This window comes from Otolemur garnettii, unplaced genomic scaffold (genome assembly GCF_000181295.1).
Source record: "Otolemur garnettii isolate 467f Iridium unplaced genomic scaffold, OtoGar3 scaffold00114, whole genome shotgun sequence".
NCBI classification, from domain to species: Eukaryota; Metazoa; Chordata; class Mammalia; order Primates; family Galagidae; genus Otolemur; species Otolemur garnettii.
Window position 1 is genome coordinate 6,740,930 of NW_003852509.1, and position 15,277 is coordinate 6,756,206.

The 15,277-nt window shown below is 40.3% G+C and overlaps 1 protein-coding gene and 1 non-coding gene across 2 annotated transcripts in view; both read right to left on the minus strand.

Moving 5' to 3' along the window:
- Positions 1 to 6,624: 6,624 nt before the first annotated feature.
- Positions 6,625 to 6,763, minus strand: LOC111727630. The gene has a single exon (XR_002775131.1). It is a non-coding gene; the product is annotated as a U4 spliceosomal RNA (small nuclear RNA).
- A 3,183-nt stretch (positions 6,764 to 9,946) lies between these two features.
- Positions 9,947 to 15,277, minus strand: part of CCNB1IP1 (cyclin B1 interacting protein 1) — a 25,810-nt gene continuing 20,479 nt past the window's right edge. Inside the window, exons 5-6 of the mRNA XM_003797299.3 lie at positions 11,782 to 12,115; positions 9,947 to 10,149 (exon numbers count right to left, since the gene is read on the minus strand). Of these exons, the coding sequence (XP_003797347.1) occupies positions 9,947 to 10,149; positions 11,782 to 12,115 (537 nt within the window). The remainder of the gene's footprint in view (positions 10,150 to 11,781; positions 12,116 to 15,277) is intronic.

A 15,277-nucleotide genomic window follows, 5' to 3' on the forward strand; every position in this document is an offset into this window, starting at 1 on the left:
AAAAAAAAAAAAAAAAAGACCACTGTCATGGTCCCAAGTTGTCCCCTACCAGTCTCCACACCATAATGACAGTTCTTTCTCCCCCAGCTCCCATACGGCTTCTAATATGACTAAGCATTTCTCATACCACAGTCAGCAGGGAAATACAGTAGAACCTCTGTAAGTTGACCACCCAAAGGACTGTAACAAACTTATCAACATACAGAAGTGGTCAACATAAGGAGTGAGGCCTCCTGTCCTGATACATACATGGGGTGCATGTCCGGTCTATGAAAATTAGGTCCACTTAGGGAGGCAGGTCAACTATGGAGGTCTTACTGTACTTCACAACTTGAAATAAACCAAAAGATCATTCTACCTGGTTCTTGTCACCAAAAAATAACATTTTGAAATTTGCCCTTAAAAATGGACTTCTTAACAAAAAACAATTTTATCCCTGATTTTTCCCATGCTGATATCTGAAATTATCCGATTTTTCCTATGCTGATTTCCTATCTGGTGAATATGAAAATCATGTTAGAAAGTTATTTTTTTCCAACATGAAGCAGATCAACTGGAACTCAGGAACCTTGGTATTTTTGCAGAGTTTCGTTTCTTTAAATGTCTTGTAGTTTTTGTTTTGTTTTGTTTTTGGCAAGTTATCTTCCGGCTCTCTTGCATTTTTTACAAATAAATATTCCCTCTCCTCTTATAAATGCCTCTGAGTCTTCCCATCATATTAGGCAAAGCTCTTCCATTACAAGTTGAGCATCCCTAATCTGAAAATCCAAAATCCAAATGCTCTAATCTGAAGCTTTTTAAATACCAACCACAAAGGAAACATTCCTTTGATGCCACAAAGGAAACACTCCACACCTGACTTCATGCAACAGATCACAGTCAAGAAACACAGTCAAAACTTTGTTTTAGGCTTGGCACCTGTAGCTCAGTGGCTAGGGCGACAGCCACATACACCAGAGCTGGTGGGTTCAAATCCAGCCTGGGCCTGTCAAACAACGACAACTACAACCAAAAAATAGCCGGGTGTTGTGGTGAACACCTGTAGTCCCAGCTACTTGGGAGGCTGAGACAAGAGAATCACTTAAACCCAAGAGTTTGAAGTTGCTGTAAGCTGTGACACCACACCACAGCACTCTACCGAGGGTGACATAATAAGACTCTGTTTCAAAAAAAAAAAACAAACTTTCATTTCAGCAAGCTGGTAGCAGTGGCTCATGCCTGTAAACCTCATACTCTAGTAGGTGGAGGCAGGAGCATTGCTAGAGCTCAGGAGTTTGAGATCAACCTGAGCAAGAGTCAGACTCTGTCTCCACTAAAACTAAAAAAATTAGGCAGGCATCTGTAGTCCCAGCCATTCCAGAGGCAGGAGGATCTCTTGAACCCAGAAGTCTGAGGTTGCTGTGAGCTAGGGTGATGCCATGGGACTCCAGCCTTGGGAACAGAGTAGAACAGTGTAAGACTCTGTCTCAAAAAACAAACAACAACAACAAAAAAAACCAGCTTTGTTTCATGCACAAAACTACGAAAATACTGTATAAGTCATCTTTAGCCTATATGTATAAGGTGTATATGCAACATAAATAAATTTCATGTTTAGATTTGGGTCCCATCCCCAAGATATCTCATTTATATACAGTAAATATTCCAAAATCCAAAAAAAAAAATCCATATCTGAAACACTTCTGGTCCTATCCATTTCAGATAAGGGATACTCAATATGTATCTATCCTTTCCTGAACAGACAGCAGAGACATATAAGCCAATCCCATCAAGTCTTACCAACTACCTCCATGGCACGGCCTAAATTCATCCATTTGTCTCCATTCCACTATAACCATCCTGAACTAAGTCAGCTTTGTTACTTGTCTGGACTATTGCAATAGCTTTTAACTGTTCATTTGCTTCTACTCCCTCCCATTCTCTCACCATAGTCAGAGTGACCTTATAAAATGCACTCCTTGCCATGGCCTCGCAGAATGTATGATCTGACCCACCACCCACCCTGCCACAAACTTCAATTCTTATCACTCTCCCTCCTACAATACTCAAGCCACACTGGCCTTCATGCAGTCTCTCAGACCCATCAAGTTTAAGCTCACCTGGAGGTCTTCTCCCTATGCCTGGACTCTCTCTTCCCAGATTTCTGCATGACTTGTTCCTCATCATCATTTAGATCTCAGCTCAAATATCAACTTCTCAAAGGGGCTTTCCTCAATTACCAAACCAAAGTAATCCCATCCTCATCTCCTCCACTATTAAATCACATTTGTATTTTTCTTCATAGTATTTGTCATTTGAAATTATGTGTCCCATTCATTGTCTACTGTCTAGCTTCCCCTCTGGAATGTAAGTGCCATGATGGAAAGGACTTTCATCTGTTTTGTTTAGAGCTACACGTAAGTACTAACAGGGCCTGAGACCTAAGAGGCTCTAATTAACTATTCTGACTGAATTGATTTCACCAACCATTCGTGTTCTAACAAATACATATATGCCATACCTAATTTAGAATCCTATACAAAATGAAGAGAATGGACTAGCACCCTCTGCAGTAGTACTTTTCAGATTTTATTATACTATTTCCAGGACCCAGCCTGTAGAGAGTCTGATTTTAGTATTCAGCAGAATAAAACAATTCTGCATTTGTATTAAATACCCCAGATGACTGTATTGAAAATAGTAGAACACACTTTGAGAAATCTCCTTTTATATATTCCTTCTACCCTAAAATGCCTGTAACAATGAAATCAAAGCTTATCAACATTTCCATTAAGAGCAACATCACTAATCCTTTTCCTCTTCTCTACTTCACTCTTATTCCATTCCCGAACTTACTATACCCCCGATACCCTAAGGATCCTCTGCCAAGCTGCTTAGGGCTTTATACCACAATGAATCCCAGGAAAGGCAGTTCTCATGGAAAATTACAACCAATTACCTTTTGTGCTGCAATTGTCACAGCTTCAAATTAAGAGTTTTAGACAGGGTCTTATTTATGTTGTTTTTTTGTTTGGGGGGGGAGCATTCTAAGACAGAGTGTCATTTTGTCACCCTCTGTCAAGTACTGTGGTATCATAGCTACAGCAACCTCAAACTCCTGGGCTCAAGTGATCCTCTTCCCTCAGCCTCCTGAGTAGCTGGGACTAACACCCAGCTAGTTTTTAGAGACAGGGTCTCCAACTCCTGCCCTCAAACAATCTACCCATCTTGGCTTCCCAGAGTGTTAGGATTATAGGCGTGAGCTACTGCACACAGCCTTTATTGTCTTTTTTAGTTGTTAAAGCAAATACACAAGAAATTGTTTGGTTTTCTTTCGCTATACTGAACATTTTTAGTAATTTTTTTTCATAGAAAAATCAATAATTTGTTAAAATTCAAATTGGATACATGTAAAAACCGTCAGTAGGCCAGGTGCAGTTCCTCAAACCTATAATCCTAGTACTTTGGGAGGCCAAGGCAGGACGACTGCTTGAGGCCAGGAGTTCAAGACCATCCAGAACAAGTATTAAACCCTTTCTCTGCAAAAAAAAATTAGCCAGGTATGGTGGTGCGCACCTCTAGTCCCATGTACTTGGGATACTGAGGCCAGAGGATCACTTGAACCTAGGAAATTGAGGTTGCAGTGAGCTAAGATGATGCCACTGCGCTCTAGCCCTAATGACAGAGCAAGACCCTGTCAAAAAAATTAAGTAAAAAAATTCCTAATAATTACCCCAAACATAAGGATAACCACTCTGTAGAGTATTTTTTCAGATTTTCTTTTCTTTACATATACAAATATGCATGTGTGTGTGTGTGTGTGTGTGTCTGTGTGTATCTTTGGGTATATATATCCAAACCATGTTTCTAATATGGAGCCAGGATTGACAATCTCTAATTTCAACCAGTCACAACTAGGGAATAAAATGAAGTTAATCCAAGTCAGTTGGAAGTAAAGCCTACACTCTTAAAAAGTGTTATTTTAATCTACTCTAGAAACAATGAAATAGAAATCTCACCGATGTTTAAACTTGTATGTGTTAGACACCTTTAAGCAAGTTACAAGCCTGTCATGATTCTAATGTTTAAATTCCAGAACACAAAGAACTGAGTTCCTGAGGTTTAAGGAAAATCTTAGGTCATTAATAGAAAAGTAAAAAGCCAAACAATGGTTAACACCTACCTACCAAATATAATACAAAAGACGAGTCAGAAACACAGTCACCTGTGAACTACGTGGAGTCTGGACCCCAAACAGGGATTACATATGCTCACAGAAATCAAAACTGTAACGTACAAAGGGGAGTAACCAAGATACTTGAGTACAGGCCATTATTGTGATTGTCGCCAATTTCAAAGAAGTGTTCAAGAAATGGCCTCTGCAGGAATCAAAACAACATGCAATAACAGTTCACGCAGATGTGCCATACACATATGTATGCTATTTGTTACGGATGAATCGAGGGGAAAAAAACTTCCTCTAACAATATACATGAATAAAGTTAAAAGCAACAAATCCTCTTCCATAGAGGACTGAAATTAAAGCGCAGTCAGGACAGCATCAGGAGTTCCCAGCACACGGCTGCACCCTCCCCTAGCCCGAGGGGCTCCCCTGGCCGGCTGTGACTACACCCTCGGGAGTTGTTATAGTAACCATACCGGCGCTTGCAGCACCGTACACGTGCCCAGGAATTCGCAGGCTTTGTATAAACTGCTTCTTTCCAACTAACAAAAGCACATATGGGTTTTAATCTCTGGCCCCCACCTGCAATTTCTGCAAGATCGGCTTCGCTTCTTCCTCTTCATCAGCCATCATTTCCCAGCCACTCTAGGCTTCTCCGCCCGCAACTTTGTAACAGAGACTCCTGCTCACGCCCATTGTGGAGCCACAGCGACCTCTAGGGCTCTGGAGGCTTGCCTGCACCTGAAGGGCTTTTCTCCAACCAACCTAACCCACTTCCTATATAGCAAAAAGCAGATTCTGTACACTTTTGAGTTCATAAATTTGTTTCTTTCCTAGAACCTGGAAACAAAATACTTTCACCTTAATTAAAGGTATATTTTCGTTTCCTATCTCCCAAATTATTTAATACCACGACTATAAGACCCCTTAAAAAAAGACCGGTTAAGACCCTGCATGACAGTGTGGTTTGAAAATTTGAAGGGAATATGGTACAATAGTAACTTGGTTGTCTGAATTTTTTCCCAAATTTTGCAGTGATTTTCTATATGAGTCATTTTATCATTTTTAATTTACCAACCTATTAAATGTAGTATACTGCAGATGATGTTATAAAAGCCGTCATGCTGTACAGCATAGACTGTTTCCAGAACATATAAGAGAAATAAACAATGACTATCTCTAGAGAGGGAAACAAAACTGGAAGTTGCAGGTGAGCCAAGAAAATTCTTTTTACTGTGTACCTTTTTGAAGTTTTTGCCATATACATGCATTATTTATTCAGAAATAAACACAATTATTTTTTATTTTATTTATTTTTTTTTTTAAAGACAGAGTCTCAGTTTGTCGACCTTCGGTAGAGTGCCATGTTCTCATAGCTCATTCAACCTCAAACTCTTGGGCTCAAGCGATTCTCTTGCCTCAGCCTCCAGAGTAGCTCGGACTACAGGCACCTGCCACAACCTGCGACTATTTTTTTTTTTTTTTTCAGTTTTTGACTGGGGCTGGGTTTGAACCTGCCACCTCCGGCATATGGGGCCAGCACATTACTCTTTTGAGCCACAGGCACTGCCCAACCCACAGCTATTTTTAAGAGACAGAGGTCTTGCTCTGGCTCAGACTGGTCTCAAACTCTTGAGTTCAGGCAATCCACCTGATTAGGCCTCCCAAGTGTTGGGATTACAGGCATGAGCCACCGCACCTGGCAATAAACACAATTCTTAAACAAAAAAATGTTTGCTTCTTTATAGACTATCCCTGGAGACAGGAGACACTGACAACAATAAACCCTTGCTTCCAAACAGTGGGCCTGGCTAGGGGTCAGAGATAAAAGGGAGGAGACTTTTCTCTCTGGTTTTCCTTTCCTTTGAATTTGTATCATTATCAATGTATTAAACTCAAATAATTTTTTTTGTTTGAGACAGAGTCTCACTATGTCGCCCTAGGTAGAGTGCTGTAGCGTCATAGCTCACAGCAACCTCAAACTCTTGAGCTTAAGTGATTCTTTGCCTCAGCCCCCCACGTAGCTGGGACTACAGGCGCCTGCCAAAATTGCCAGCTATTTTTTTGTTGTAGTTATTGTTGTTTGGCAGGCCCCGACTGGGTTCAAACCCACCTGCCTGGGTGTATGCTGCCCTAGCCCTACCTGCTGAGCTACAGGTACCGAGTCTCAAATAATTTTCTTTAAAATACCATGTAATATTCCTGACAGACTGTCTCTTTACTTCTTTAGTTTTATTTATAGCTTACTTGTACTTCCATCTGGCTCTGAACCTAATATAGTAAAACGTTCAAGGCAGAAATCATAAATGTATGTAAAATCACTGCCTTGAACCATTTTCCAACATGTAGTGTATAAAATCTGTGTCATTAGCTATGAAACAAGAGAGGATGTTTTAAAACTTTTTAAATATGTATATTTTTTAATTCAGTCTCTCCGTACAGACTGTCAGAAGTTGCCAGTGCTACTAGACAAGAAAAAAAAAAGTTGCCGGTGCTGACTGTTCCAAGTCGTCACCTCAAGATATTGGGAAAAGCTTTCATTAGCAAAAATCACACCTCAGATGAACCTCACTGGCTATGATTCTGCCACTAAAGAAAGCTATTTTTTAGTATTTTTTTCCTTTGTGGAGATGGGGGCCCATTCTGTGTTATCTAGGTTAGAGCTCTGGTATGATCAGAGCTTACCTCAGCTTCCAACTTCTGGGCTAAAGTGAGCCTCAGCCTTCCAAGTAGCAGGCACACACCATCAATTACTCCATCTTATTTTTCTTGTTTTTGGTAGAGATAAGGTCTCACTATTACCAAGCTGATCCCCAGTATTGAGCAGTCCTCCCGCCTCAGCTTCCCAAAGTGCTGGGATTACAAGCCTGAGCCACTGCTCTTGCCCTTAAAACTTTTAACTCAAGATGTTTTACCTTTGGCCGGTCATGGTGCCTCATGCCTGTAATCCTAGCACTCTGGGAGGCTGAGGCAAGAGGATTGCTTGAGCTCAGGAGTTGGAGGCCAGATTGAGTAGTTTCAGCTACTCAGGAGACTAAAGCAGGAGGATTGCCTGGGCCCAGGACTTTGAGGTTGCTGTAAACTAGGCTGAGGCCATGGTACTCACTGTTGTGGTTAACAGAATGAAACTTTGTCTCAAAAAAAGAAAAAATTGCGGGGCACAGTGGCTCATGCCTGTAATCCCAGCACTCTGGAAGGCCAAAGCGGGTGGATTGCCTAAGTTCAGGAGTTTGAGACCAGCCTGAGCTAGAGAGAGACCCCCCATCTCTAAAAAAAAAATATTGGCTCGGCGCCTGTGGCTCAAGCGGCTAAGGCGCCAGCCACATACACCTAAGGTGGCGGGTTCAAATCCCCAGCCCGGGCCCGCCAAACAACGATGGCTGCAACCAAAAAATGGCCAGGCGTTGTGGCGGGTGCCTGTAGTCCCAGCTACTTGGGAGGCTGAGGCAGGAGACTCGCTTGAGCCCAGGAGTTGGAGGTTGCTGTGAGCGTGATGCCATGGCACTCTACCCAGGAGGATAGCTTGAGGCTCCGTCTCAAAAAAAAAATAAAAAATAAAAATAAAATATTAGCTGGGGGGGCAGCACCTGTGGCTCAGTGAGTAGGGGACTGGCCCCATATACCAAGGGTGGTGGGTTCGAACCCGGCCCCAGCCACACTGCAAACAAAAAATAGCCAGGCATTGTGGTGGGCACCTATAGTCCTCGCTACTTGGGAGGCTGAGGCAAGAGAATCACCTAAGCCCAAGAACTGGAGGTTGCTGTGAGCTGTGACACCATGGCACTCTACCAAGGGCAGCAAAGTAAGACTTTGTCTCTAAAAGAAAAAATTAGCTGGGAGTTGTAACAGACACCTATAGTCCCAGCTATTTGGGAGACTGAGACAAGACAATCACTTGGGCCTAAGAGTTCGAGGTTGCTTGGAGTTGTAATGCACTCTCCAAGGTGCCAAAGTGAGACTGTCTCAAAAAAAAAGAAAAATTCTCAAATGATTTCAGTATGACTTTTATTAGCTAAAAAAAAAAAAAAGGAACTTGGTATTTAGGGAAATTCCATTATAATTCATCCCAAACCAGTAAGAATAGATCATAAAATTTAAGAGTTACAAAAGGCTGTAAGGATAACTTAATTCAATGTCCACTAGACGTTGAAAGCCCATAAATTTTAATTTCCAACTTGCACAATCAATATATAGGAAAATAACACAACCAGTACTCAGATGTTCTTCCTCCCCAGCCAATATGCTTTCAAGTCTTACCTCTTAACAGGATATAAAGTTACTGAGAATGTGATTCAAATTTTCCTAGACTCTAATGCTTTAAATAATTAAGTAATTAAACACTTTACTTTCTGCAATACCAATCAGAAATACTATTTAATGAAGAAAAACAATAAATCTTATACATTTTAATATAATCTCTTGCGATCAATAACATATTGGCGAATTTTCTACAGAAGTGTATCTAAATAAGTAAAACCCAAGGTAACAGTTGGCAAAAAAGGTTAAAAAAAATAGATTTATTTTAAAATGCAGTTACCAGATGGCATCTGCAGGAGATACGTTCTAGAAACCCCTACAGATACGAAAAAAATTTTTTAATTGAGACAGTCTCACTTTGTTGCTCTTGGTAGAGTGCTGTGGCATCATAGTTCACAGCAATCTCAAACTCTTAGGCTCAAGTAATCCTGTGGCCTCAGGCTCCAAGTAGTTGGTACTACAGACGCATACTACAATATCTTACTTTTTCTAGAGATGAGGTCTCAGCTCATGCTCAAGTTGGTCTCAAACTCCTGAGCTCAGGAAATCCACCTGCCTCAGCCTCCCAGAGTGCTAGGATTACAGGTGTGAACCACTGAGCCCAGCCCTGGATACAAAAATTCTTGAATGCTCAAGTCTCTTTCACCAAATGGCATGGTGTTTACAAATAACCTACTCACATTCCCTGTATAATTTAAATCACTTCAAGATTACTTAAAATACCTAATACACTGTAAATGTCATGCAAATAAGTGTTATATTGTATTGGGGGTTTTATTAGGGTTTTTGTTGTTTATTGTTGTATGGCTATTTTTTCTCTGTATATTTTCAAATTGTGGGTGGTTGATTCCACTGATATAGAAGCCAAGGATATGAAGGGCCAATTATAAATGCAAAAAAATCATCTTTACAAAATAACTTTACCAATGTGATTTATTTTTAAATACAAATGGGAATAAACATATAAGCATCAAATTGTATTCTCATTTATAGACATGAGCACACCTCCAAACATGTTGATATACAAATACAGACACACACCCAAATAACAAGTCAAAGCACTCACCATTTTCCAAATGCAAAATTTTCAGAGATATACCAGCAAATACAGCAAAATATCAGTGTAAATTAACACATGTACATATACACATGAGTATATATGCCAGAATCCAAAGTGACATTAGACATATAACATAGGTGCCTTTGTGTATATGCATAACACAGAACTCAATCAGAAATAGCCCAGACAGAAATAATGATCTACAAAATAACAATAACATCACGACATTTTCACTAGCCATGAAAATGTAAGAGTTGGTGATGAAATTAAGAGTAATAAAATGTTCATGCTTTAGGTAACAGAAACAAAGAAAACAGATACTAAAATCACTCTTCTGAGTTTCTTGTAGTTGATAATATGAAGACAATTTCAAAGACTTAAAAGCATAAAAGTTGATTATTCTTATCTATAATATTTTACTAAATGAAATTACTGAAAGTGAGCAGAGAAACATTCCGTAAAGTGAGCTAAACTCTTTTTACTTTGAAGGCCCTGCTAGAGACTTGCTCCTGCTGTAATCCACGACTTGGCGAGGCAAAACTAAAAAAGCTATTGCTGGGTTCAGGTGCTGTGGGAGAACCCACAAAAAATGGTCTGAACTGAAAATCTCCATCTCCACCACCCCAGTTTCGAACTGGTGTATCATCCAAAGAAAGTTTAGAGTTGTTCCCTAGGGAGGAAAAGAAAAAAGAAAAAACTTAGGCAATTATTTCCTTGTAGATCTTTAGAAACAAACAGACAAAAGGCATTCTATAAATATTTTAGCAGAACTCAACACCTATGAGATGGTTAAATATCAACCTAATAGTGAATAAGGAAAAGGACTATAATGTCCCTCATCTGACCACAGTATATTATACCTTTTTCTATGATGCAATTTGCAATAACAGCATCATCTCATCACCAAAAATAATGTGACACATGAAATGTTTTTAGTAGAGCTAGAATTTGTAATATCATTTTATTTGTTATCTACTTAATCTACTTCAGAGGTGTGTGTGTATATATATACACACAACCTTTTGTTTCAGATTTTTTTTTTTTTTGAGATAGTGTCTCACTATGTTACCCTAGGTAGAGTGCAGTGGTGTCACAGCTCACAGCAACCTCAAACTCTTGGGGTTAAGCAATTCTCTTGCCTCAGCCTCCCAAGTAGCTAAGACTACAGGTGCCCGCCACAACACTCAGCTATGTTTCAGATTTTTTAAAATAATATTTTGGCCAAGCATGGTAGCTCACACCCGTAATCCTAGCACTCTGGGAGGCCAAAATGGAAGGATCACTTGATGTCAGAAATTTGATACTACCCAAAGGAAGAACAAGACCCTGTCTCTACAAAGAAAAATCAAGAAATTAAGGGAGGCATGCTGGGTCACGCCTGTAATCCCAGCACCGTGGGAGGCCAAGCTGAGTAGATTGCTAGAGCTCAGGAGTTCCAGACCAGCCTGCACAAGAAAGATACTCCCATATCTACTTGAAAATAGAAAAAAATTAGTCAGGCCGGGGCACGGTGGCTCATGCCTATAATCCTTGCACTCTGGGAGACTGAAGTGGGTGGACTGCCTGAACTCATGGGCTTGAGACCAGCCTGCGCAAGAGCAAGACCCGGTCTCTAAAAATAGCCGGGCAATGTGGTGGGAGCCTTTAGTCCCAGCCACTTGGGAGGCTGAGGTAGGAGAATCGCTTGAGACCAAGAGTTTGAGGTTGCTGTGAGCTATGATGCACAGCACTTTACCAAAAAGGTGACAAAGTAAGATTCTGTCTCAACAAAAAAAAAAAAAAAAAAAATTAAAATTAATAAAAAAAGAAAAAAATTAGCCAAGAATGATGACACTTACTTATAGTCCTAGCTACTCAGGAGACTGAGGCAAGAGGATTGCTTGAACACAAGAGTGTGAAGTTGCTGTGAGCTAGGCTGACACCAAAGCACTGTAGCCTGGGGAACAAAATCAAACTCCATCAAAAAATAAATAGGTTTGGCACCTGTAGCACAGTGGTTAGGGTGCCGGCCACATATACCCAGGGTGGCAAGTTTGAGCCTGGCTGGGGCCTACTAAGTAACAATGACAACTGCAGCAACAATAAAAAATAGCTGGCCGTTGTGGCAGGCACCTATAGTCCCAGCTACTAGGAGGCTGAGGCAAGAGAATCACTTGAGCCCAAGAGTATGAGGTTGCTCTGAGCTGTGACACCCCGGCACTCTACCAAGGGCAACATAGTAAGACTCTGTCTCAAAAATAAATAAATAAATAAAATGAACAAACAAACACACAAACATTAAATATCACATGTCCATTCTCACCTAATGGGAAGCCAAAAACACCAGACTGTGCGATCATGGATGGTTCAACTGTGCCTTCTTGGTTAGCAATAGTTAGATTTCGTAGCCTAAGACTATCATAGAGGCCTTGGAGCTTTTGATACTGGCGATTGCGTTCCATAAGTTTCTCAGAGATGTCACTGAACTTTTTCTTGTATTCTTCTAGCACTTTCTTCATGGAGGTGACTTCCCCTTTCATAGATGTCAATTCTACATCCTTACTCTGTATTTGCTGAGTATATATCTTCTCCATCTGTTTCAGATGCCCCTCGGCCTTGCTAAAATTATATTCTTGATAGAGACGCTCCTGATGTACCTGTCCCAAAAAAGAAAAGAAAGTTTTGTTTTGGTTTGGTTTTGAGACAATCTCACTATGTCACCCTCAGTAGAGTGCCATGCTGTCACAGCTCACAGCAACTTCAAACTCTTGGTCTTAAGAGATTCTCTTGCCTCAGCCTCCCAAGTAGCTGGGATTATAGGCACCCACCACTACACCCGGCTATTTTTTTTTTGGTTGTTGCAGTTGTCATTGTTGCTCAACTGGCCCGGGCTGGGTTTGAACCTGCCAGCCTCGGTGTATGTGGCTGGCACCGTAACCACTGTGCCATGGGTGCCAAGCCAGAAAGTTGTTTTTTTTATGAGACACAGTCTCTCTTTGTCACCATGGCTAGAGTGCCATGACCTCAGCCTAGTTCACAGCAAAGTAGAACTCTTGGGCTCAAGTAATCCTCCTGCCTAGACCTCCCCAGTAGCAGGGACAATAGGTGTCCATCACGACATCCCGGTGAGTTTTTCTCTTTTTAGTAGAGATGGGGTCTTACTCTTGCTCAGGCTGGTCTAAAACTCCTGAAGTCAAGGGGTCCTCCCACCTCAGCTTCCTGGAGTGTTAGGATTACAGGTGTAAGCCACCATGCCCAGACAAAAAGAAAGATTTTTCAGGTAGTTAAGTACAAAGTTACAAACTGTAAAATATCAGATAAAAATAAATGGAAAAGAAATATGCTTATAGAGAGGAGGAAAAAGTACAGGGGAAAAAAATGAAAAAGATAAAAGTGTCAAAATCCAAAACATGGACATCAAGTTCTAGCAAGAATGCAGAGCAACAGGAATTCTCACTCACTGAAGATGGAAATGCAAAATGGTACACTTTGAAAGACAGTTTTGCAATTTCTTATAAAGCTAAACATTCTTAACATACAATCCAGCAATAGCACTATTTGGTATTTAACAAAAGACTTGAATGGTTATGTCCATATAAAAACTCTCACATGAATGATTATTGCAGCTCTATTCATAACTACCAAAACTTGGAAGCAACCAAGATGCCCTTCAGTAGGTGAATGGATGAAGAAACTGTGATATAGCCAGACAACAGAATATTAGGCAGCAATATTAGGCAGAAATGAACTGTCAAACTTAAATGCATATTACTAAGTGAATACTGGGTATAATAGCTCAGGTCAGTAATCCCAGTACTTTGGGATGATAAGGGAAAAGGATCAGTTGAGACTAGGAGATTAAGACCAGCCTGGGCAACAGAGTTATACCCCTATCTCCACAAAAAAAAAAAAAAAAATTTTAATTATCTTGACCTGGTGGCACATGCCTATAGTCCCAGCTACTAAGGAGGCTGAGGCAGGAGAATCACATAAGGAGTTGGAGTTTCCACTATATTAAAAAGATGAAAACAACACCAACACATACATGTTCAAGAAATACTACTCCTTAATAAGAACCTACATTTAGGGAGTATGTTTGGGGGGTCCTCACCTAATGTGCATAATGCAGTGGTACATTTCAAAACTAATAAGAAAAGAGTATAACAAATAAGTAAGTGAGGTAATGGATGTGTTCATCAGTTCAATGTACCCAGCTACTTGGGAGGCTGAGGCAAGAAGATTGCTCAAGGCGGGTGGCACCTGTGGCTCAAAGGAGTACGGCGCTGGCCCCATATACTGGAGGTGGTGGGTTCAAACCTGGCCCTGGCCAAAAACTGCAAAAACAAATAAATAAAATAAAATAAAATAAAAAATTTAAAAAAAAAAAAGAAGATTGCTCAAGGCCAAGAGTTTGCTGTGAACTATGATGCCACAGCATTCTACTGAGGGCAACAAAATGAGCCTCTGTCTCAGAATAATAATGATAATAATATTAAAAAATAAAGACAAAAGTAGAAAAAATTCCTTGTGACATTTCAGTTATGTACCACATATATACAGACAGAATTCTAACAAATAATTAGAAAAACTACATCAATGAAAATAAGCAATCTGAAATAGGCAATCCATTAAATAAATAAAAGAAATAATGGGAGTATTGCTTGAGCTCAGGAGTTCGAGACCAGCCTGATCAAGAACTAAATCATGTCTCTACTAAAAATAGGAAAATTAGCTGGGCATGGTGATACATGCCTCTAGTCCCAGCTATTTCAGAGGCTGAGGCAAGAGGATCACTTAAGCCCAAGAGTTTGAGGTTGCTGTGAGCTGTTATACCATGGCGCTCTACTGAAGGTGACTTAATAAGAATCTGTCTCAAATAAATAAATAATGTGTGAACAAATTATGATACAAAGCAACCATTAAAAATATGATTACAGAAGCTATGATGACACCACTGCACTCTAGCCTGGGCAGGAAAGACCCTGTCTCTCTCTCAAAAAAAAAAAAAAAGGTTATAAAATAGTTAACAAATATTTAACAAAATATTCATCAGACATAATACATTGTCAACTTTAACTGATCATAAAAACGGTATTGTGGGCTGGGCATGGTGGCTCATGCCTATAATCCTAGCACTCTAGGGGAGGCAGAGGAGGGTGGATGCCTGAGCTCACGAGTTCAAGACTAGCCTGAGCCAGAGTGAGACCCCGTCTCTAAAAATGGCCTGGTGTTGTGACTGGCAGCTGTAGTCCCACCTACTTCAGAGGCTGAGATAAGAGAATCACTTAAACCCAAGAGTTTAAGATTGCTGTGAGCTAAGATGCCATGGCCCTCCACCGAGGGGGACAAAGTGAGACTCTATCTCAAAAATAAAAGTATTATGGCATTGTATTTGTACAGAAGTTTAGGTTTATATATATAAAATATTTATATATTAACAATGGCTATCTCTGAGTGATGAAATTATAGGCTTTTTTTTTTTTTTTGGTTCCTGTTGGATTTTCAACAACAATAATGCTTTTGAAAGGAAGAAAATAATATATTAAAGCTGGAGACAGTGCCTCGCTCCGGTAATCCTAGCACTCTGGGAGGTCAAGGCAGGTGGATTGCTCGAGCTTACAAGTTCAAGACCAGCCTTAACAAGAGCAAGATTTCGCCTGAAAAATAGCCTGGCATTGTGGCAGGCGCCTATAGTCCCAGCTACTCAGGAGGCTGAGGCAAGTGAATTGCTGGAGCCCAGAAGTTTGAGGTTGCAGTAAACTATGATGTCATGGCACAACACTCTACCTAGGGTGACAAAGTGAAACTCAAAAAAAAAA